Source organism: Gymnoscopelus microlampas (assembly GCF_963454915.1).
Source record: "Gymnoscopelus microlampas genome assembly, chromosome: 16".
In the NCBI taxonomy this organism is placed as follows: Eukaryota; Metazoa; Chordata; class Actinopteri; order Myctophiformes; family Myctophidae; genus Gymnoscopelus; species Gymnoscopelus microlampas.
Genome location: NC_139953.1, coordinates 31,433,524 through 31,458,728, shown reverse-complemented (window position 1 = coordinate 31,458,728; position 25,205 = coordinate 31,433,524). Strand labels below are relative to the sequence as shown.

The window sequence follows — 25,205 nt, the reverse complement described above, 5'->3', positions numbered from 1 at the left end:
CTGAGTTCTTTCCTCTGATCGTATGAAATTGGTATCCTGACCTGAAAATGTATATTTTGTTTACTAAAGAGCTGTAGAGACTGAAAAAAACACTGTATAGCAATGATCACTATCATAATATAGAACTTACATCTTATAACAAAAACATATTTTTTTATTTTTACAAAAGACTACCATTTACTTTAAAATTATTGTTATGTTTAGCCATGACCTGGTCATATAATCTGTGTGTTTTTCTGTGATAACAGGAGAACCTTGCTCGGCTGCAGAGAGCCTTTGCCAGGAAGTGGGAGTTCATCTTCATGCAGGCTGAGGCCCAGGTCAAGTAAGTGTGCACCATTACTGAGGCAACACACAACACGTTAACCACGGGTGTGTTAGTCATTGGCTGGAAAATCAAAGGCAAATAACAGGATCTCAGTATGCCCTTGATGTAAGAATCCTACTCCAGGAGCAGTTTTTGAAGATTGTTAAAAACTTAAACCCTAAATACTTAGTTGACCTGATTCCTAACGGCTCTACACTAGGCCCCCTCCTGTTCACTCTATACACTAAATATCTTCACCGAAATTAGCCGATGTACAAGCTGACAGCGCTCCAGAATATGGATGCTATGGATTGGGTTCAAGACAAGTGCATGATGCACTGTAGTTTGATGCAATAAAACATCTCTACCATAGCCAGTAACTGTTTCATTTCTGAGGATGGTACACACAACACATTTATTTGAAGCAATGATTAACGGGAGTTGAAAGTACTTCTATTGCTTGTCAAAGTGAATTTGTTTAATTTCAAGAGGATTTAATCACTTATGCCCTATTCTTTTATTTAGGAATGCTAGGTTACCAGCTAAACACAAGGGCACGAGTCTCAAGGCAATCATGTAGTTGACAAAATAGCAGATCTCATAAAACTGGGCATAATACAAACACAACTAAAGACCTTTCGGTTTGCCGCTGCTTTTGATTGAGTTATCTTTATCTTTTCTTTTCTCCTCTGCACAGTAACTGTATCTATTATTCTTTTTTATGCATCCTGATGTCATTTTATAATTTCAATATTGTGTTTCTTTTGCTTGATGTTCTGTGTAAAGCCCATTGAATTGCCTTGCCATAAATACGGCAGTGTACAACATGCTGCAGCAGTACAGCACCAACGTGTATCCAGTCTGTGCATAAGATTTGCATAGTAGGCTACATTAAAATTACCATAGAAAGTAAAATAGAGGCCATAGTTTGTCCTGCTATACTGTTCATGAAAATGTCCATATTGGCCTTTTTATCTGACAGACATGAGCTCACCACTGTTGGATGTAGCGGGACATTTATTCAAGTACTCTTTTTAAAGGGACTACACCATGAATTTAAAAAATAATAATAATATTTAATATCATATTGTTTATGTCCCTCAAACGTTTTTCAAAAGGTTTGAGCCTAAATCAAGCCTCAGATATACTCATTCCAACTAACTTCTCTCTGGCTTATAAAGCACTTTCACCTGCAATACCACATTGTCCTGTTTGGCACGGGCGCTATTGAGCCAGTTTGTATGCATGTTATCTCCTGGTTCTGTGTGGAAAAAGTAAAAAAAAAAAAAAGATTTTTTAAAAATTATTTTAAAGATTTTTTTTATTATTTTTTTTGGTTGGAACTGAAAAACGGGAGGAATTGCTCCCTGACGTGACGTAGGCAGGGGGACCAAATCAGTTTGGCCTGATTTTAGACCAATTTACAGAAAACCCCAGATTTGCTGTGAAAGCCTGAGTGTTCAAACTGGGGTATTTTTGAGGATAGAAGAGAGGTAGGGGAGACCAAAAACACACAAAAAAGAAGAAAAAGTTAAAATTCATGGTGTAGTCCCTTTAAGTACAATACTGGGGTACTTTTTCTTTACTTGACTCGAGTATTTACGTTTTTCAATACTTTATACTTCTACTCCACTACATCACAGAGGCAAATATTGTACTTGTGTCTCCACTACAATTATTTGAAAACCTTAGTTTGCACATTTTGATTATTACAAAACATACTGTGCGTACATTAACCACTTAAACCCTATGTTATTAATCTTCTATTTGAAAATAGCAAATTTACAAGCTCACAATGTTTTGCAACGTGTCGTGAGCTTGTAGATCAGCTATTTTCGAAACATTTTCACAAATACATAAAAAAAAAAAATTTTAATTGAGACAGCCTGCATAATGAGTACTTTTAATACATTTGTTACTCTAAGTATATGTTGATGCCAATACCCTGTACTTTGTAAAACCTTGAATTGTTAATTTACTTATATAGTTATATAGTCCTTCTTTACCACTGGTTGGATGGAAAGCATGCTTTTCTTTATGTAGATAATGCCTTTCCCCTGTCCGTCATGATTAGCTGGCTTCTTCAATGCCAAACAGTGAAAGCTTTTACGTCAATGACTCATCTCTTATGCAGGATTGACAGGAAAAAGGAAAAGACGGAGAGAAAGATCCTTGACAGCCAAGAGAGAGCCTTCTGGGATGTCCATAGACCTGTGGTGAGTGTGTGTGTGTGTGTGTGTGTGTGTGTGTGTGTGTGTGTGTGTGTGTGTGTGCGTGTGCGTGCGTGTGCACAGTATTCATTGTTTGTCTGCTGGCAACAGCCATGTTAATAATTAAAAGCTAAAGAAAGGGGATAAAGTTAGGAGCCGTGGACACTTGAGTCTTTTTTCCAAAGTGCTTGCCTAAAAACGCTTCCAAACGCCCAAGCTGAAATTATTTCAGCATCATCTTCAAGCAGATAAAAACGCCACACATGAACACGCCAGTGCGAAATAAATGCTCAGCACCAGGCCACACTGCTGGTGTTTCCAAAAACGTGGCGCTCGCATTGTAGATACGCTGTGCTCAGGAAAAAAATACATCTTGGTGGACAACAGGCGCTTACTAAAATGAACAGACAGTTAATCAGAAATAATTCCTTAATTGATTGTTTTTCGAAACTTGGTCATTGGAACGTAGTGGGGGGAACAGAGTTGCTCAGAGATGCCAGGCAGGAAACAGAATAAATAAATAAATAAAAAAAGACAAAAGTGATTTATTAACTGTAATAATGTGTGTGCTCCCCAGCCCGGCTGTGTCAACACCACAGAAATGGACATCAGGAAATGTAGACGCATGAGGAATCCTCACAGAGTTAAAAAGGTATTTTTTGGGCATTTTATTGACTCCTTTATTTGTTTCAATCTTCTGCTGCTGTGTTTACTACTATTGTTTTGATGATTGTATTGCCTGCTTTAAAAAATAAAATTGCAGCATATTACGTCTATTCCCTCTTTTCGCGAATGTTGCAGTGCAACAATTCATTTTTGAAAAACTTTAGAAGTTTATAAATACAGGCTTAGATTCACAATGCCATCTGGAAGGCCAGCTGTCATCCGTGAGAGGGTGTCTTTTAAATCAGTCAGACTTTGAGGGTTGGTAATAATAAAGTCCCTTTACTCCTTATAGTCCAGGTAAACTAGCTCATTTTGGAGTCTCAAGAACACCATACTAAAAGTCCTAAGAAATCTTAGTTGCGGAAAAATTATGTTTAATTGGCATCAATCCAAAATGGCCACCAAATTATTGTTAAAAAGCCATATAAAATGATGGTGAGTCGAATTGTTCTTCGTCTGAGATTTAAATTGACTTCCAAATACATTTTGAGGTAAGGTATATACAGATAATATAGGAAAAAAACATTTTAGCCATATTTTAACCAATCTACAGTAACAGAACTACAGGATGTTATTACCAGATAGTCTAGCAAACTAGCATTTCACTAGCATTTCACATCAAAGTAACTGTAACAGATTTCTTTCTACACCATTAGCATATGCACAAAATGACGACGGACGTTTTTCACTTCGCCAAAATGTAAGCTGTTTATTAGCGTTTTTGTGGCAACACCGGAGATTGGCAGTTCAAGCTATGGGATCTGTTGCCATGATTACAGCCAATAATGTAATATTACCGTTTTGGCAATTGTAATTCATTACACTACTTGTTACTGCGGAAAGTTATAATATTACAGTAACATATTACTTATAGTAACATGTCAGATGTCTTATTTTCATTCTCTCATTCTCCCCTTCTGTCTCTTCCACCGTCTCTCTTTCGTCTGTAAATGGTCAAGTCGGTTTATGGTTTGGCGGAGGAGGGAATACAATCACACAGCCCCATACACACACCCTCGCACGTTGTCAGAAAAGGAACCAAGGACGATGTGGAGAAAGAGGTATAGTACATGTCATGTGTGTTTACCTTGTTGCAGAAAGGAGGAACTGTTTATTTAACCACTTGAACCCTAGCATCCCTATTCGATTTGTTTACAAATCAGCAGCACACTGCAATTTATGGGTCGACATGGACCACTGTTTGCTAGGCCAAGAGTTACATTGAAATAAGATTATGTGGATCAGTTGCAGATTATATGTTATCTTGAGGGAAATCATGGAACCTGGGGAAATTAGTTCATTATCTACACACTTTGGTCATGGGCCTGGCATAGACAATCAACCTCTAGATGAACTGAAATAAACCACGTTGTGCTTATTATGGTGCTTTCCTCCCATTCTCACCCTGTGTCAGATATCGTTCCTGAACGCCCAGCTAGATCGACACTGTATGAAGATGTCCAAAGTTGCCGACAGGTAGGATAAAATGTCTCTGCTGTGTTAGAGTAAATAATCTGTTACATTTTGTTATTAACTTAGCCATTATGTTCTCCAACTTCTCCTAATGGGGGTGATGTAAAAGTGATCGTCTGCCAGGGACAGCTGCTTTTATTTGTCAAACAATCAGGTATACAATATTCACGTGATCATAGGCAATTACTATATGTGTTTGGTTCGTCTAATATGCTTGTTTAATGTGATTTATAAACATAGTTGTGTTTAAAATAAACGGTCACTTTTTAATGATCCTCAGAACATTATTTTATCTGCTCTGCCATAGATTATAAGCAGTCCTTTTTACCAGTTTGAATGAATTTCATGTACCCATTGAAATACCGTTTGTAGTGTTCCAAAGGTAATGTTCCAATTATAAAGGCATTAAAGTCAGCAGCCAAATGCATCAGTAGCCAGTTGAGTCAGTATTGACAGCAGGTGCTCATTTGAGAGATGAAAGTCTACAAAGTGACTTTGTCTGTCATTGTTTGATGTCATGTCTTTGTTGGACCTTTTGTCAAGTAAAAGGTATAAGAGACGTGATTTCCTTTTCCCCCTTTGTCAAGCTTAGGCTTTTGTGGGCTTATTTGGAAAATTATGTTTGGAACACTACAACACTTCAAAAGGCAATGGGTACATTAAATAATATTTAAACTGGAAAAAAGGACTGTTTATAATCAATGGCAGAGCAGGTAAAATAACGCACAGTTCTGAGGATCAGAGGACCGTTTATTTTAAACACAACTATGTTTATTAATCACATTAAACAATCATATTAGACGAACCATTGATCACATGAATATCATACCTGATTGTTTGTGAATATCAAAGCAGCTAAACTGCGCAGTATAGATTTAAATTCTCCTGCTCCTGCGCTCCCCAATCACTCTCTGGCAGACGTTCTCTTTTGCACACACCAGGGGGGCTGCCTTTTCGTCTGCAACATTATCTGCTTGCTTACACTTACTGGTTCTGTTTGGCTCATCCCCAGACGTCGTTTCTTAAGGTGCTTATGCAGTCTTTAAAACAGGGAACAGACACGTACACAGATTAAAAGTCCAGCAGACTTTTGGCTTTCATAGTCCAGTGCACTCATGTTTTCCTAGTTTACTGTAAATCGCTCTGAATTAAGAGCGTCTGATAAATGCCTAAAGTGTAAATTGTAGAGCTTACTGTCTGCTTGGACATTATAGCGGACCCTGACTTCCACCTAGTCCAAATTTGTTTATTTGGCAATTATGAATTGGGCTAATAGGTCAAACTGAGAAGTTAGACCTGGCGTGTGCGCGCGCGCGTGTGCGTGTGTGCGAGCGCATGCGCGCGCGCGTGTGCGTGTGTGCGAGCGCACGCGCGCGCGAGCAAGACGGAAATACACAGGACAGATAGTAAGATACAGCAAAACAGAGACTGAATCAGAGAGCCATGCCAAGAGTGTTTTGAGCATGTTGCTTCGTGTTGTACAGATATGGTGCTGCCTGGTTAACGCTCTCTCACTGAGATACTGAGTTTGCCTCCCTGTCAGTCCGATTCTCTGGTCAGCCAGCCATGTGGGAGCCATTACTGACCAGCAGAGCAGAGAAGCTGTGAATGCTGCTGGCAGCTGAATGATCCCATAACCCTGTGACCTAGGCTCTACATGGAGCCCTGCTTAGTTGACGGCTCAAGGCTGCAGCATACTTCTTGCAGAAACGAAGTTTGTCAAGATCTTAACGACTTAAACCCTATATACGTCATTGACCAAGGTCCCCCAGGGGTCTGTACATTGGCCCCCTTCTTTTCTCCCTCTAAACTAAATATCTTAAGCGAAAGTAGCCAGTTTACAATTCAATTAATTAAATTCCATCTTGTTATAGTGCCGAAACAAGTTATCACAAGACCCTTGAGACCCAACTCCACCAAACTGAGCAAGCATTGCAGCTTGTAGATCAGTTATTTTCTCATGGCATGCCCAGAATAGGGATGCCAGGGCTCATGCAGTTAAGAACAGAATGACAGCGTTGCAGAGAAAACGAACAAACGCAGGTGCAGTGCTAACATCGTGTGTGTGATCGGTCCGAAATTCAAGGTGCTCTTCATTCATTTCGTTCTTTTTCCGCTATCTGCCAACAACATTCCGTGGACAATGCTGAAGAAAGTTTGGCTGAGAAGGAAGCCTACTAACTTCTACCTCTCTCTCTGAGGGACTACAAACACAACCAGATGGCAATTATTCATGAAGAGAGATGGCACAAAAATGCAACTTCTTTTGAAGTATGCTGCCAGCTTCAGACTGAGGGATGTGTGGGGCATCAGTGCAAGCACAGCCTGTCATTACATAACAGAAAACATAACTTAACACCAGAGAGGACCCTTTTAAGAAATGGATAATGAGCAGTGAGCCAGCAATTATTGAGAAATAAATCCCAACGGGGTCAGTGCATTCTGTTACTGCATTTACTGTACTATATTGCCTTTTTTTCTCCCCTCAAATGTTTTAAAAAACATTCTTTAGTGTACTGTTTAGCTGTAAAATGACATTTTGTCTTTGTTTGATTGGCCACCATGTTGGATACCGCAAAAATCAACAACGTGGATTGATAATAGTCTGCAGTAGGTATGTAGTCCATGTCCGTAGCAACGGTATGTTCTTCATAGCAACAGTCTGTTATCAATAAATAACAGACAGTTGAATGACATCAAGTATTCAACCAAGCTGTGTCATAAAGCAATGTGAAGGACCATCATACTATAGCAGTGAGTTAAGCCAACATTGACTCAATTATTCAGGTAAATCTTATAACTTGAACCGAAGGTGTGAATAAGCAATGACGTGTATTGACTTCAGTGTGGTCCTTTAAGTGTCCAAAACACCAACCCATTATCATTGCCAGCACAGGACGACAATAACACCAATACCAGTGTGTACATTAAAGCTTAGAGTACTGTACATACCTTTATTATCATTTTTGCGTGAGAAAGCTCTTAAGCAGCAGGAATAATTAAATGGTCATGGGACGGGGAGCTTGGCTTGGCAGCTACTGTGCAAGGAAGCAATAAAATCTCTCTGTCCACACATCCGTCATATGCTCCACCATTACTGTTCTACCTCCAAGTGAAATTGCGGAATTCATGCTTACATTTTATCTTCAAACAATCATAAAACATGGCTTGGAGTAGGAGTCAGGTGATTTAGAAACATGCTTTTATTTTGGGTTGAGCACTTGGCGTGAGCAAGTGCTGTAGTAATGAAAACGGTGCAATGCTGGACACATATACAGTATTATGGAAAGATTTTGATGATGACTAACACTGTGAAGGTAAAGAAACAAGGTCAGGTCTATCCTCCCGGGTCCAGAGCTGAGGAAAGGGGCATTTATTTTCTTGACTGCATATTGCCCTGCCTGTGACCTCCCTCTAAGCTGGAGAAGGCTGCAGTAGGTGGCCGCCGTTTCACTTCTTCTTTAGTCCATCAAATCAAGAACAGCCACTGCAAGGGGTTTAGAGCGGAGCTGTAGAACTGAAGGCTTTGAGAATAGTAGAGTACAAAAAAATAATAACCTTTCTTTCTAAATAGGGACCGCTAAAGGCCATGACTCCTCTAAAGCAGCGGCGCTTGCATATTACGAGCTGACTGGACAAATTCTGACCGCATTCAAGAAAAAGCACTACCTTGTTATGTTGTCTGTCCTCACTTGTGTCTATATATTTCTGTGTGTGTGTGTGTGTGTGTGTGTGCTTGTGCGTGTGCGTGTGTGGCAGTCTGATGACTTACACAGAGCAGTACGTGGAGTACGATCCATTTGTGACTTCACCGGAACCTTCCAACCCCTGGACCAGTGATGACAGTTCCTTCTGGGACCAGGAGGCTGGGTACGTGTCAGAGACATTGTCCAAAACATGACTCAACTCAACATTCGCAGTCAAAAACAGCTTCGCAAATTTGATTCTGACTCCCAGCCGTCTTTATTATAAAAGTTACGACCTGGATAATGTCATGTATAATGCAGTTTGGAACGGATTGGAGAATACTGTAGGTCCTGTCGATCACTTTAATGGACTGCAGAGCACACAGGCATTAGTCAATGCTCCTCAATGCTCAGTATTGATCTTTGACTTGTACTGAACCTTTGTCTTTGCAAAAACAGAAAAATAACATTCAACAACATGGCCAGTTAGTGCTTAGATATTTAAGCCTGAGTTAAGCTTGGTTGCGCACATGTGTCATACACTGAAAATAGAGGATCTGCAAGGTCACGGTGCTTCACAGCGCAATGGATTGTGAGCTTGTAGATTGGCTATTGTCAGTGTGTGACACAAGTCTGAGTTCTCTCACTTGACCTGAAGTTACAGTTATAGATTGAGTTACTGTAGACCAGTGGCGTGGCCGGAATAGCATTTGTATCTCCACTGCTACGCGTATATCTGCTTTAATAACTAACAGTGTCTTACTGCGTTTATGGTCTCCGCCAGGCCGAAAGGCATGGCGAGAGAGTATGTTTTACCCCCTGTCCGTCCGTCCGTCCGTGTGTCTGTGTGTGTGTGTGTGTGTGTGTGTGTGTGTGTCATTCTGTCTTGTCTGTGTACAGCTAATCTCTGGCACCGCTGGCTTGATCGCAGCGAAACTGTGCACACACAGTCCCTGGATGCCAAAGCCGAACCTCTGCTCCAAATTTTTCACATGGGCCTTTTATAGTGCCACCAGGAGGCCGATTTGTGCAAAACACATTTTTGAACAGTACTCCTACAAATTTTGGCCAAAAGTCCCCCAAATCGGTACACAGTATCTCTATAGTCATTAAAAGAAACGGCTCATTTCAGATTTTTCATATTCCATCCTGATTGGCAAAAATTGTCTTTCAAAGTTTGCAGGAGTACTCTGTTTCGAACAAAATGCCTCAAATCATGAACACAGCATGCAATTTCCGTGAAATTTTGCACACACATTCCCATTAGGCCGAGGAAGAAATGCTAGGGTTGTCCGATATTGGCTTTTTTACCGATAACCGATATACCGATATTGTCCAACTCTTAATTACCGATACCGATATCAACCGATACCGATATATGCGGGGATTATTGTGATTAGGGTAAGCTCAAATTTCATATCACACACACCATATACAGTAAGAACTCCTGTAACTTATTTATAAAGCAAAAAAAAAAAAAAAATAATAATATATTTTTTTTTTTTTTTTTTTTAAACCGATACCGATATTTTCCCGATATCAATTTTTATGCTAATATCGGCCGATAATATCGGGAGGCCGATAATATCGGACATCCCTAAGAAATGCCATTTGAAAATGTTCAAATCAGCCTCATGGTGGCGCTGTAACAGGCCGATTCGTGTTTTTACCTATAGACTAATTATTTGTTTACTAACATTTAGACTGGACGCACAGGTGATTGTTTCACGCAATCAATTTCCAACCTGTTGTTTCGGGGTGCGCTGGTTTCAGCACACCCCAACCCCCTCTTGTGTGTTGGCTAGTGAGGCGCGTCCTAGCGAGAGCTGATAGAATGGGTTTGATTGCACGCATACTGGTTCTCATCAGTGTGACGTCGTCTGTTAAGGGGTCTATAACTGCACCGATCAGTGTAAAACTTTCTATGCACACTCTCTAGAGGCCAAGGACAAACCTTTGCCCTGCATTTTTCACATTTGCCTTTTATAGCGCCACCAGGAGGCAGACTTATGTAAAACACATTTTTTGATATTAAGCCTTCATATTTGATCCAAATTTCACGCAAATCGGTACACATGATCTCTATAGTCATGTGATCAAGACGGATCTGTTTGATTTTTCATATGCCATCCTGATTGGCTAACATTGACATGTAATGTTTGTAGGAGTGGCCCGTTTTGAACAAAATGCCGCAAGTCATGAATGCAGCGTCCGATTACGGTGAAACTTTGAATGCACATTCACACTATGTTGAAGAACAAATGCCACCCTTTTAACATTGGCCTGTTATAGCGCCACCAGCAGGTCAAATTTAGCAAAACACATTTTTAGAACAAAATGCCTCAAATCATGCATGCAGTGTCCGATTGCCGTGCAAGGCCTAGGAATAAATGGCATCCTTTTCACATTGGCCTATTATAGCGCCACCAGGAGGCCATAATAACCTACCTGACCTGGCGGAGACTTGTGCTCCGAGGAGCACTTTTTCTAGTTTCTCTTTTTGCTTAGCCTAATTTCTCTTCTAGACTAGATATCTATTTTAAAATGTCAGGCAAATCATTCCAAGATATGTTATATGTAGATGCATGTTGAATAATATATAGAGTCTATAGATTATTCAACATGCATCTACATATAACATATCTTGGAATCAAAGGTTCAGTACAAATTAAAGATCATCGCATCGCATCATGGCAAAGATTAATACTGAGCATTGAGGAGCATTGACTAATGCCTGTGCGCTCTGCAGTCCATTAAAGTGACTCTATAGTATAGAGTAGCAAAGAAGCCACAGTGAGTGGAGGTACTTCTTGCTTGCATACAAAGTTTGACGCTGATCAGTCCAGCGTGGTTCGCTCCAGACAGACAGACAGACGCACACACACACACACACACACACACACACACACACACACACACACACACACACACACACACACACACACACACACCAACCATCATAGACAGCTTGCAGAGACAAACAACTTCTGAGCTAACTGTATTTCATTATAATTTAGTAATTATATACAAAGGCACCATGGTTTAACCTTTTGGAGGGGTTCGTCCATGTACATTAATCTCTCTCAACGCATTGCATTATCCTCTGATCTCCACTGCTCTCCATACATTATGCAGGGATTAATTAGAGAGGACATGTAATCATTGCGCCTAATGTTGTTAAATAATTCAGCTGCATTGATTAATTATAGGTTCGGGGGTGGGGTCCTACATAGAGATGAAAGGGATTCAGTGTGGGGTGAACTTCACACACCAGTTTCCCACTACCATTTCTCTGAACCCATTAAATCTGTGTCAATTTAGATTTTAGCTAAATATATAACACATTGGTTGGCTATTCAAAAACAGCACATCTACAAGCTCATAGTTATGAGCTTGTAGATCTGCTATTTTTGAAAAATTGTGAAAATGTGCGCACATCTTTGAATATATATTTATATATATGTTTTTTTGTCTCCGCCAGGCCGAAGGCATGGTGGAGAGTATGTTTTCACTTTGTCCGTCCGTGTGTGTCCGTCCGTCCGTGTGTGTGTGTCCGTCCAGCTCCATACATGGGCACATGGTCTGTGAACACCTAACATTTGTCAAGCTTCACATGACATCACAATATGTAATATAAATAGGTAAGACATAATTAATCAGGAACAGTTTTACCACCTCGCCTGGCGAAGCCCTGTGCTCCGAGGAGCACATTTTCTAGTTTGTTTTCTTTTTTAAGCGAAAATGCTTCGTGGGGTCCCTGGAACAAAATATTTTGAGATGGGGGGGTCCGCGGCCAAATATTATACATAATTGTGGGGGTCCTTGACATGAAAAAGTTGAGAACCACTCATACAGTATAGCAACATATAACAGACATTTTTAAGAATCGGCCTCAGGTCTTAATGGATTAATCGTGAAACCCCAGCAGTATCCTCAAAGTGATGTTGATACCACCTTCTCTCTCTCTCTCTCTCTCTCTCTCTCTCTCTCTTTCTCTTTCTGTCTCTCTCAGTAAGGAGCCCAGCCAGCAGCGGGTGAAGAAGTGGGGTTTCTCTCTGGACGAGGCATTGAAGGACCCAGCAGGGCAAGAGCTCTTCCTTAAGTTCCTGGAGTCAGAGTTCAGCTCAGAGAACCTGCGGTGAGCTGCAGAAAATTTAAAAGATAAAAAAAATTAAATAAAATGCTGAGGGAAGCAGGCGGTGATAGCTGAGTGGTTAAGGCACATACCACATACATGGTATGTGCTGTCGAGCTCTGATGCTCGACAGCAAGTCCCCGGGTTCGATTTCCGGACCCGTCTCCATCTGCATGTCACTCCCCGATTCTCTCTCCGCTATTTCCTGTCTCTCTACACTGTGGACCATAACAAGAAAGCATGTGACAGATGGTAGTCTAAAATGGTGAATAAAGGTCTCCTAATTCTGGCCACACCTGTTGATCCAGCTTATCACAGCCTGGCAGTGTGCAGGAAGCCAGGTGGACCAGAGTGTGACAGTATTGTAGGGCTGGTCAATAAAAGAAAATAAATAAATAAACGCACTGAGCCGCAGATGAATTGAACATTTAGCTAATCCTTCCTGTGAGTTTAGCTCACCAGGCTTTTCCTTTCAACGAGCGCGAGAAATCGTTCCAAATATTGTCTCTGTCTGTGACAGTGCAGAGTAAAAACCTTTGCTGCTGTGACCTTGACAGAGTCATGGCTGCTGATAGAGTTTTAATGGTAAATGGTGCATTTCAATGATGCCGCAGCACAAAGTGAGGACTCTGCCTGCCCTGTGTCCTTTACTCACTACGATGATTCAATGCAGACAGACGGCTTTTGATTTATAGTCAAGTGATACATCCATCCATCCATCCATCCCCAGCAGTGGGTGAAGAAGTGGGCGAGGACAAGGCATTGGAGGACCCAGCAGGACAAGAGCTCTTCCTTAAAGTTCAGAGTCAGAGTTCCGCTCAGAGAAGCTGAGCAGTGAGGTGCATTCCTCTGCACAGATTGAGCTGCAGAACAGATTAAAAAAATGAATACAACAAAATGCTGAGGGAAGGGGGGCGCTTACCGCACTAAGGGCTTTCCAGACGGGGAGAAACACAACGCCTGTCTTCTCGCTTAGAATCTGCAAGGTCACAGGAAAAAGCTCAGCACATTTCAACTCACTCTTGTCATGGGCATGTGCGTGAGACGAGCACAAACACGACCGCCCGCTTGTTGTTCCGCCTGTCAGATTGCCTGCGCCTACTTACTGTATACATGCCCGCACGACCCCTTATTGAAAATGAAATACAAAGCACATCAATCGCTCCCCATGTGAAAGGCCCTTAATATAGGCGGTAAGTACTGGGAGCTGACAATGGGTGTGCCGCTCCACTTCAGCAATCTATGGGTCTACCGCATTGTAAAGAAGGGGGATACACACCCTCATTGGCACTTAGTGGCAACGAGTTGTTGCCACTAAGTGGCAATCTATCTATCCATCGAGCCATTCACACATCAATTGTCCGTCCATTCATTCACTCATCCATCCATTCACCCCTCCATCCACCCACCCACTCATCCATCCATCTAACCATCTTGTCTTCACCTCCTCTTTATCTCATACAGCACTTCTTCTCCAGCAGTATCAACGCTCCTCTCCAGCAGTATGTACTGTAACTGGAATCTAATGGTGCATTCACAAAGAATGCGTTGACGGACATCAGGGGGCCGGATCCAATTCATTTTCTATGGTTTTCTGTCAGTCGCTGTATCTTATACCCATTCAATCCGGGAACGCATCTACAAATGTCTTCTAAATCCTAACTTATGTTGCTATAATATCAGTGGTTCTCAAACTTTTTCATGTCAAGGACCCCCAAAATGATATGTATTTGGCCACGGACCCCCATTTCAAAATATTTTTTTCCAGGGACTCCCCAGAATCAAAGATTCTGGGAAGTTAAAAATGTTTGCTTTAAAAATAATATTCAAAGATTTGCACACATTTTCTGGATTAAAAAAAAATAGCAGATCTACAAGCTCATAGCGCTCATCACTCTGTGCCGCACTATCATCTTGTATATCTGCTATTTTTGGAGAGCCAATGTATAAAACAATGTCTATAGCTAAAATCTAAAATGACACAAATGTGTTCCTAGATTGAATGGGTTACATTTGCATGAAGTTGGTTCAATTCAACTTTATGCATCCACGCCCAACAAAGCATACACAACAGCGATACAGCATGTCATCTCTGTCAGGTGGGAAACCTCAGTATGTCCAAAACAGTTACTTTTCAGGATTCAAATACCAAAATAGCTAAAGTAGCAGATCGACAAGCTCAAAACGTGTCGCTTCGTGCCACCGGTAGGGGACAGTACCCTACTTCCAAATGATGTGTGTGTGTGTGTGTGTGTGTGTGTGTGTGTGTGTGTGTGTGTGTGTGTGTGTGTGTGTGTGTGTGTGTGTGTGTGTGTGTGTGTGTGTGTGTGTGTGTGTGTGTGTGTGTGTGTGTGTGTGTGTGTGTGTGTGTGTGTGTAATTATTGGAGGTTCAGTCAGGACATCTCATGAATTGAATTAAAATATGTTGTAATTAATATAAAATTAACAACACACAATGGATCTGCTTTTAGGTACTCTGAGGGTGCATACTATATCCTACCAGGGGGCTTCAGTATCCTCCCATAGTACATAAAAGCAGGTCCAAAACAACATGGTAGCTGGTGGAGGGTGAGCAGCAATCTCAAAAGCAGCAGTAGCATAGACAGCAAGCAAGGAATGAGCAATGCAAACTTTACCGTTTAAAGAGCACTCTATTATTGAAGTGAGTATGTGATTATTTGAGAATAGAAGCATGGAGCTGAGACCGACCAATGTTGCGCAACACTTTGACAATGATTCTTCAATCATGCTTCATGATAACTACAAGAGAGAAGAGGGAAGAGAGAGAGAGAGAGAATGCTATTTCTCAATTATGAATGCACACAGGGAAGAAACAATCCGAAACTCTCTGTAGAAGTCTTAGGAGTCTTTTTTTTTATAATGATGATCCGCAGCAGCAGTCAACCAAACGAACAGACACGTTCCGGCTCGCAAGCCTTTGTCAGTGTTACTGATGTAACACTAATTATTAAAAAACACTCCTAAGACTTCTACAGATAGTCCCTTTATGCATTATCAGTATCTGCAAAAAGTTTATTCAAGACATTCTCAAGACTGTCCTTGAGTTGAGTGGGCCTTTCCCTTGAAGTGAGTTACACACAGCCACAACCATTTTGTGGAGCAGGATGCCTTAATTTGTATTAATTAATTCATATCAATTAAAAATGTGATCTTTATTTCAGTTCAATCACAGTTAACATTTTGCCTGGTTAGCTGAAAAAAGGGACAGCCAGATTCTGCAGTGTTTGATTCTTCCTATTGTTAAACTATAGGCCTAATGAATTTTCTAGCTAGTTTGACTACGTTGTTAATGTGAATACCATATAGTGATGTAGTTGGAATAGGAACGCTTTTAAAATTGATGTCAATAATTTATATTGAGGCATCTTGCTCCCCAAAACGGTTGCTCTTGCAGCATGTCTGCTCTCCACTTCTCCTCTCTGCCGAACGGCTTGACTGCTGAGCACAGTGAGGAGTGAACTAAGGGCTGTGAGTTCATCCAAATGTTTTTTTTGTTGTTGTTAGACATAGAGTCAGATGTTGCTCGATTGTGCCGCACCTCTGACCATTGTAGCTTCACTCAAACCCCACACCTACTGCTATGTTACTAAGTTGACCATATAAACCTTAGCGTCCCTGTTTTGGACATGTCATTATAGGTGAACATTTTCCAAACTTCTCAAAAGTTTTCAAAATGTTCAAGAATAGCACAATAGTACTGTACCAAGCTCTTATCACGTTGCATCGCCATGCGTTGTGTTTTCGCTGTTCATTGTAAGTGCTTATATGGCTTAAATGGTTAACTATGTTGCAGGCAGGCAGGCAATTAAGGTACTTGTGCGCATTCATTCTCTCTCTCTCTCTCTCTCTCTCTCTCTCTCTCTCTCTCTCTCTCTCTCCCCGGGAACTTAATTGCTTTTGCTTTTATGAGGCCACTTTTGGAAAGTCATTTATGATGGAAAGGGAGCGATAGAGCAAGCTGAAAAAGAGAGAACAGAGGTGAAGGGAGACGGCAAGATCCCCTAGGGTGTTTCCCTCCCTATATTGCAGAAACAGTCCACAGATCAATAGATAGATAGAATGTAATATTGGAGTACAGTCAGTGAGTGGTGTGTTGTGTTTCACCTGCAGGTTTGTGCTGATTCGTCTGGCTGACCCGACCAGCAACTGGCTTTGTAGCTTTTTGGTTACTGTATGCTGCGTTCACACAGCAGGCTACTACAAGCCAGTGACAGTAATTAGATACAAACTGACGGACCCTTGACACTTGTTGCTGTGTGACAATCTACAAAAAAAAAAAATGAAGTTGAGCTGGCTTCATATGTTTTCAGCGCTCCAAGGACATGGTGATATGTTTTTGTTTCACCACTCACCATTTCCTCTCCACACAAATCCTGCTTGGAAAAACGAGTGAAAACTAAAAGTAGTGACTGTATACTGTGTTTCTATACTCCACCTCTAACAAGGTGCATTCTGTGACTCCTGGGGCCGCTTCAATGTTCCGTCATCTTCTCCTTACACCCCTGACCAACCAACCACTTTCTTATAGTAGGCCTTCAGAACACTGGTATTTCAACTGGGGCTGGGCTAATTGATATTAGCCCAGCCCCATAGCCTATGGATATGAGGCTAGATATTGTCTGGGACTTTGGATATTGTAATAATGTGATATGGCATAAGAGTCTTCTCCTGGTTTTAACAAAAAGCTGTGTATGCTTAAATTTTTTTTTTCAGAAATAGGGAAAATAGATTATAGATTGACAATTGTTGGCGGCATATACACGGTACACAACCAAGTATAAATCAAGCATAATCACTCAAGGTGTGTGTTGATTTTTTTTTTTGGATGGTGCAGGTTCTGGCTGGCAGTGCAGGACATGAAGCGACAGCCCTTGCAGGAGGTGGCAGAGAGGGCACAGGCCATCTGGGCGGAGTTCCTGGCAGAGGGAGCGACCTACTCCATCAACTTGGACTCCCACAGCTACGAGCGCACCAGTCAGAACCTCAAGGACCCCGGACGCTACAGCTACGAAGATGCACAGGTAGACAGGAGAGGGTTGGATGAGGGAGAACTAAATAGAGGAGAGAGAGAGAGAGAGATTTATAGGATTAAGAAATATGAAGTCATAAATAATTTGAGTTTGGGGCCAGACATCTAAGTCAGTGATCAGTTCCAAGTGTAGTTGTGAGTCCTACTGCACATGATTGGACCTCTGTATGCTTGAACACTTAAACCCTATATACTACAGTTGACCGTGGTCTATACCTGGCCTCCTCCTTTTGTCCCTCTACACCAAATCTCTTCGCCAAAAATAGCTGCTGTTAAAGCTCAGACTGCGTTGCTGCATGGTGCATTGAGAGCTTGTTAGATCTTCTCATTTTGCAGAATGTTCGCCTATTATGATATGCCCATAATAGCATTGTGTGGTTAATACTGGCTGTGAAACAGTTCAACAATATTATGTTAATAGTATCGTTAAGTATTAGTGAAGCATTGTCTTCCTCTGGGCTCTAATTGAAGTCTGTGTTAAGAGGCCCTCTGCCTGGTTAAATTACTATACAGTACATGCTGAATGATGCTCCATATAAAATGCTGTTACTTCCTATCCCCAATCCCCCCATTCATCGTCTTCTGTACTGTTATGCAACAGAAATGAACCACTTGAACCCCAGCATCCCTGTTTTGGGCTTGTCATAATAGGCGAACATTTAGTGAAAATAGGCAAACATTCTGCAAAAATGGCAGATCTACAAGGAGGGATGCCAAGGACAGACCCCTGGGGGACCCCGGCCAATCAAGTCTATAGGGCAGGGGTCTTCAACAGGGGGTCCGGGACCCCTAGGGGGTCCTCAGAGTAACTACAGGGGGTCCGCCAAATCTTTGTGTGATGGGGAATATTATCCGAAAATAGCCGATCTACAAGCGGCTATTTTCGGAGAGTTGGTGTAGAGGGAAAAGTACAGAGCCATATTTAGTCAAGTTGACTAAATATTGAGGGTTTCAAAGGTTAACTGTCTGAAGTTATACACATTAACAGTTATACACAATACACATTAACATGAATCCAAGATAAAGATAATGTGTGCCAAACAAGTCTGTGAAGCTATCTATGAAAACTATGAAAAAGTGTAATATGCAACTACATAAAATATGTAGTGGGTGTCCTTGCTTCATCTCTCTCTCAGCTAAGGGGTCCTTGGCCTAAAAAAAGAGACTTTTTGTGGGGTTTATGTGGTGGAAATGTGTTTACATTAGAGGTATTGTGGCAACCGCACACTGGGACAGAAAGAGAACAACAACCAGACAGACAGAAAGAGGGAGTTGGAGGAGGATTTCCTCGTTTAAAAGTCACAAGTGCAACAAAAGCGAGATTTTCTTTCAATTAGTGTTGCTACTGTACAGTGTAGCAGTTCCTGTTCTCTCCCTCAGTGACGATCACAGTGACTTTACTTCACAAAAAAAAAGCAGGTGTGCTTCCTCTGGATGCCTTTTTTGTTTAGGCAGTGGGTGCTCAGCCATAAATATAACTTGAATCAAATACCTCCGAAGTGGAAAAAGCGGCACTCAAAATCAAAGGATGCAAGACTGGCTCAGATACACATTCTCATTTATTGGGAACGCTTGGCGTGTTTCGGCCAGATTAAAAAAGTGATAATGGGGGTGTAGGCCCCTCTTTTAAGCATACACATCATCAATGTCCCCACCTGTGTAGGGGGGAGTTCCTTGCTTGGCAATCAGTTGATCAGTTACACCATATCACAGTCACAATCAAATTAGCAGTTCACAATATCAGTACACAAAATCACAGATCATGAAGAAATCAGAGACTTTAAAACAAATCTAAATAGCACAGAATGACCACATCAGGGACTCAAAACACATCAGAAAGACTTTAAACACAACAAAAAATGGGGAGGCACCTCAGAAACTCCAATAAGATTAACAGCGCATGCACATTCCTTGTTTATAAGAAGGGTTTGTAGTAGAAATCATCATTTAAGTCCTGTGGTTGCATGGTGTTGAGTTGATATATCCAGAACATTTCTCTCGGAGATAACAATTTGGGGAGGTTACCCCCTCTAGGCGTAGTAACTTGTTCAACCCCTACAAAGCGCAGAGATGAGGGTGAACCATGATTTGCCTCAAGGTAGTGTTTAGCCATGGCATATTCTACAGTATGTTGCCTGTGCGTATAGCAGTTTTGTGTTCAGAGAGCCTCAGTTTTAGGCATCTTTTTGTTTGGCCAATATAAGCATTACCACAGGGACAGATTAACATGTAAACCACATTGGTGGAGTTACAGTTGATGAAATTCTTTTGTTTATACTTTTTACCTGTCAAAGGATGTGAGAAGAATTTGCAATTGGTGGTATTGTGGCATATTGTGGCACACCGTCCACATCTATAGTTGCCCTTGAGGGACAGCCTGGTGGAACAGTCAGGACTAGATGATGATGAGTGAACCAATTTGTCTCTAAGAGTTGGAGCTCTTCTGTGTGCAAAGAGAGGAGAATTAGTCGTTATGATATTGAGCATAGGTTCCATCTGAAAAATAGGCCAATGTTTTAATATTACTTGTATATTTACTTCACACACTGTTAACACACCCTGCCAATAGACATGTAGGCTACTGTAGAGTACATTGGGGCTGCATTCAGAAAATAACATCTTATATAACATGAGCATGATTTGTGCCATGTTGCACACTGAAATTAGAAGATCTACCAGCTCACAACACTTGTAGATCGACTATTTTCAGTTGTGCAACACAGGCGCTCAACTATGTATAAATAAACCTTAACCCACCTCTGCCTCCGTCTACATGTCAGTCTCTCACTCTCATGTAGGCTACAGAACACACACACATGAAAGAACAATAAAATCTGCACACCAGAATACTGCTCCCATCGTGGGTTATTTTAATCACCCCCGATGGGAGCAGTATTCTGGTGTATGGATTTTATAGTTTTTTCATGTTGAATTTTTGATCCAGCAGCACCCAACCCAGCAGGACAGGATGTGCCTTTTGCCACTGTGTGACACCTTTTTCAGAACACACACACACACACACACACACACACACACACACACACACACACACACACACACACACACACACACACACACACACACAGAGAGAGAGAAACACACTGTTGCTGTCTCTCCCTTCAGGACCACATCTACAAGCTGATGAAAAGTGACAGCTACACTCGCTTCCTACGCTCCAATCTCTACCAGGACCTCCTGCTGGCAAAGAAGAAGGTACGATACAGTGTGTGATCCCATGCCTAAGTGTGTGTGTGTGTGTGTGTGTGTGTGTGTATGTGTGCGTGCGTGTGCGTGTGCGTGTGTGTGTGTGTGTGTGTGTGTGCGCGTGTTTTATTGGGTGTGATCCCATGAACTATTCATATGTATATTCGCTATACATGCACACCAGTGTGTGCATATGTTATGTAATGTTATGTAACATAATCAACGACAAGCTGTGTGGTTATCAAAACATAATGCATGATGGGGCGCCGATGGCCAAGTGGTGGTCCAGGGGCATTCCACATATATGCTCTAATGCAACCTGACAGTGAGTCACGAGTTTGATTCCCGAGCCTGACGGCCTCTGCTGCGTGTCACTCCCCCGTCTCTCAAAGCCCAAAGAATTTCTTCAAAAACATAATGCATGATGTTTTGCCTTCACAGAGTGCATTGTTTTTTTTTTATAACCACATAGTATGTAGCTGATTATCCTGCTTGGCTACTTACTGTACCTATAATTCAATGAGAATGTAATTGTTATGGTTTTGCCTTGAATAAGGTCTTAAACTTAAAGCCAGAGATATTATTGTAACTAAAACTAACAAAATACCGAAATGTTTTATTGAAAAAAACATTTTTTTTGAAGGACCACTTCACCAATTTTCACTAATTGAAACTACTCGGCCTGTGTCTTATTTTCTTTGAAAATAGCCGATCTACAAGCTCACAACACGTTGATGCGTTGTGAGCTTGTTGATCTGCAAGTTTTTTATCTCACCGACTACCTCATATTACAATTAAAAACAAAACTAAAACTAAGCCTTTTCTCAATATAAAAACTATACTAAATTAGAAATCCCGCTTTAAAAACAAATTAAAACTAACTGAAATTGAAAACATCAAACATCAAATCAAAATGATATAAGAAAAAAATTGAACGATGGACAAAAAACTGTTAGAACTGTGCTTAAAGCTCTCATTGAATGGCTTTTGGACAGATCTGACTCTGATTAAACATTGATACAGACAGTACATAGCTTCAACATTGATATGCATTTGTTTAGGCTCAGCACTTCTGGTTGATTATTCTTGTTGATTCACACTTCGTTCTTCCCACTTCCTCAGAGCAAGCGTTGTGGTGTTTGTGTGGATACTGGATAATCTAAGAATGTCTTTCTTACATGTTTTCCTCATGGGCTCAGCCTGAGACGGAACAGGGCCGACGTACCTCCCTGGAGAAGTTCACCCGCAGTGTGGTGAGTGGGCTTTCTTTCGTCTATTTATGCCCACTGATGACATAGTGGATTAGGATGCTTGCCCGAGGGACCACACAAACCCCAGTTAACTCCAACATTGAATGCTACCATTAATGCGCTCAGCAAGGATGCACCCTACCGATTTTGGTGACCCCAATGGTGCATAGCGCTACCCTTAGGCCAAACCTTCCACTTGCACACACATTATCTCAGAATGCAATGGGCAGATTGCCATGAAACTTTTTCTTGTTTCCTTGACCTATCGTACCGTCACACTCAGACCAAAACATCTACTTCATACACAAGATAATCTAATTGATTTTGGCGAACAGCATAATGCTCTGAGGATCTACTAGCAGGGCTTTTAGACTAGTTTGGGGAAACTGACGCAGCATGAATTACACAGCCTGTGGACATGGATGAGACAGAGGGAGGAGGAGGTTGGTGGCGATGGGTGTGTGTGAGGAGGGCTTGAGGTGGAAACAACGGTTCCCCATTTGTCCTAACTTCTGAGAAGGAAGGAACGAACAAACAAAGTAACATACACTAGGAAGGCACGAACGAATGAAGGACTGGGGGGGAGGGTGTGGACCTGGGGTTATCCCTGGTAGCTGTGTAGTTAATAGTAGTTAAAAACCTCATGCCCCCCACCCATATACATGCATGCCACATCAACACCATACAGTGTATGTACTACTCACGCACACGCCACTATACACCGGATGATTTGGTCCAAGCAGGTGAGCGGCGCAAATCATAGTCATTGTTGACCTCAAAATGTCAGTGTGCTACTGATTCCAAAACAACAACACACCCCCTACAGCGCACAACGAGTCCCCAAATTGCCAAACACACCCAGGTGGGGGAAAAAAACACGCCTCCAGAAATTCACCCGCCTCGCTGCACATCTCAAGCCGACCCTCCTGCCCTAAATGATGTCCTTAGAGTATTGTATTTCATGTGACCTTCACAAAACAGGGCTGAAAGTGTGTACACTGTATGATTTTAGCTGCACACAAAGGAATGGTTGCCTCCCTGTTTGTGCTAGAAGAATGTAAGGGCTTTGCTCCTTAACGCCTTACCTCGGACATGTCTTTCCCCTGTTGCAGCCAGGCTGCTGCAGGCTCCAGCTGCTCAGTTTGCACAGTCTGTCACTCTCTTGTAGCATATATAAAAGTTATCCTCTTCCGTGTATGATTTTTCTATTATTGCATTATTTCCCTTTCTCCTCAGTTCTCTTTAACCCATTAAGATCTGAGGCCGATTCCAAAAATGTTTTTTAAATCCTAACAGTTTTTTTGAAAGAAATATATTTTAAAAAAAATCTTGAAATCGTTTTTTCAGGAAGCCCTCAGAAGCAAAGATTTGAGTTACAAATGTTTGCTTAAAAATATATATATATTCATATATATGCAAAAAAACACTATTTTTCAAAAAGATCAGCTCATTGCGCGGCACTCAGTAGTATATCTGCTATTTTTGAATAGCCAAATAAATCTAAAATGACACAGATGCGTTCCCGGTCTTAATGGGTTAAAGGGGCATGAAACCATAAGCTGATTTTATAATCATTCGGATTCAGGTTATAAACTACTGCAGATTAAAAACATGGCAGGCTAGTAAGCAACACGGCTTCAGCTAACACCATTAATAATACGGATTAATCACTCTCTCCTCTTTTTGTTCCCTGTAGGGCAAGTCCCTGACAGGCAAGCGGCTGACAGGTCTCATGCAGTCCTCTTGACAAGGTCTGGACCCAGAGTAGCAGCATCCACACCCAGCTGGCTCACCAGGTTGGGTGTGTGAGTTCGTGGGTACCCCCCACCCCCCCCACTCCTTGGCACCGGCCACGTTAGCGTGACCTTGGATCAGCTCGAGAGGACAGACAGCATGCAATAAGTCACCTAGACCTGACACCAGGACAGGTGCTGTCACACTGAAGAGAATAAACTGCAGTGTAAACACTGCTGCGCTCCTCTGGGGGTTCCAAATCGATTCTGTAACCAAAATGGAACATCAGGCTTTACTATTTCTCTCTGTGTACAGTGTCTACACTTGTGTTAATATGATAGGCCCACACCACCGGGGATGCCCCTTTTACTTTCAGTGATATAAACAATGGAATGCTTGAATGCCTTTAACTGTCAATACTGTAGCTAGCTATCTTATTTCACATGTCTTTCACTGGGTTGAAATAAAGGAGGTTGAAATAAATGGAGGGAGCACACGCTGCAACTGAATCTCTGCTTACTCTTCATGTTGATGGTCAATGGAGGTACAGTAAAGTCAGCTCTTCCACAATCTTGGAATGCTACAGAGAGTCTGTAACTACACTGCGTAAAAAAGTCTCTAACAGGAAACAATCTGCTATTGAGATGGGAACGTTATTCATGACGCAGAGTTCATGAAATACTGTATATGTTTTAATGTTCATTTCTGCTAAGCAGCAACTAGACAGGCTTCGACTAATTTGATTTACAGAAGGACTTATTTATGCAAACTGCAAAGGCGAAACAGAAGTGGAGAGGAGGCAGAACATCCGCTTAATTTTCTTGGCATTTTCAGCACTTCCTATGTTCAGAAGCATTTGAATATTGTGTGAGCCAACAGTTTGTCTCGAGAGACTAATGCCTGATTTTTACTTGGTTGCGCACTGTGTCGCGCAATGAAAATTGTGATTTTCAGTGCTTTTCTTGTAGATCTGCTTTTTTCGGTGTGCGACAATCGGCATGCAACTGAGAATAAATCAGGCTTAATGAAGATACAGTTGCTGCATTTTCTTTCAAGGGTAACACAAGAGAAGTTGAGAGAATGAGCTGACTTTTGGCAAGTGAACTTTTGCAACGTGCTGTTGTGTAACCAGAACAATGGTAGCAGGTTCCAACTCTGCCAGATAAGGGTTGATTCAGGAGGAGGAGTGTATGCAAACGCTTTTGCATGAGTTGTATTTATTTATTTATTTTTTGCAGAGTACAATGTAGGTTTGATCACGTCAAAGCCTCCACAGATGGCAACATACTGAACACCCAACAGTGAGCCCGCTATCCGTTTTACTGTCAAATAATGATAAGTTGACCAAGGGACATTTCTGGTGGTGAACTTGACTAAATTGGTTGCTTAATGTACTATTACCTTCCCTTACCCTTACCTTCTTAACATTCCATACAAGGCCCAACCCGTCTCTACACACAATGAGCCTGGGTGGACATTTTTCACCATG

The 25,205-nt window shown here is 41.5% G+C and overlaps 1 protein-coding gene across 1 annotated transcript in view; it reads left to right on the top strand.

Annotated features, from left to right (window-relative positions):
- LOC311063340 (regulator of G-protein signaling 6-like) overlaps positions 1-23,866 on the top strand; it is a 94,463-nt gene extending 70,597 nt beyond the window's left edge. The window contains exons 7-17 of the mRNA XM_084082727.1: positions 249-325; positions 2,442-2,523; positions 3,095-3,169; positions 4,143-4,244; positions 4,598-4,659; positions 8,416-8,526; positions 12,355-12,480; positions 17,334-17,520; positions 20,652-20,741; positions 21,932-21,985; positions 23,679-23,866. Of these exons, the coding sequence (XP_083938853.1) occupies positions 249-325; positions 2,442-2,523; positions 3,095-3,169; positions 4,143-4,244; positions 4,598-4,659; positions 8,416-8,526; positions 12,355-12,480; positions 17,334-17,520; positions 20,652-20,741; positions 21,932-21,985; positions 23,679-23,729 (1,017 nt within the window). The 3' untranslated portion in view covers positions 23,730-23,866. The remainder of the gene's footprint in view (positions 1-248; positions 326-2,441; positions 2,524-3,094; positions 3,170-4,142; positions 4,245-4,597; positions 4,660-8,415; positions 8,527-12,354; positions 12,481-17,333; positions 17,521-20,651; positions 20,742-21,931; positions 21,986-23,678) is intronic.
- The last annotated feature ends 1,339 nt before the right edge of the window (positions 23,867-25,205 follow it).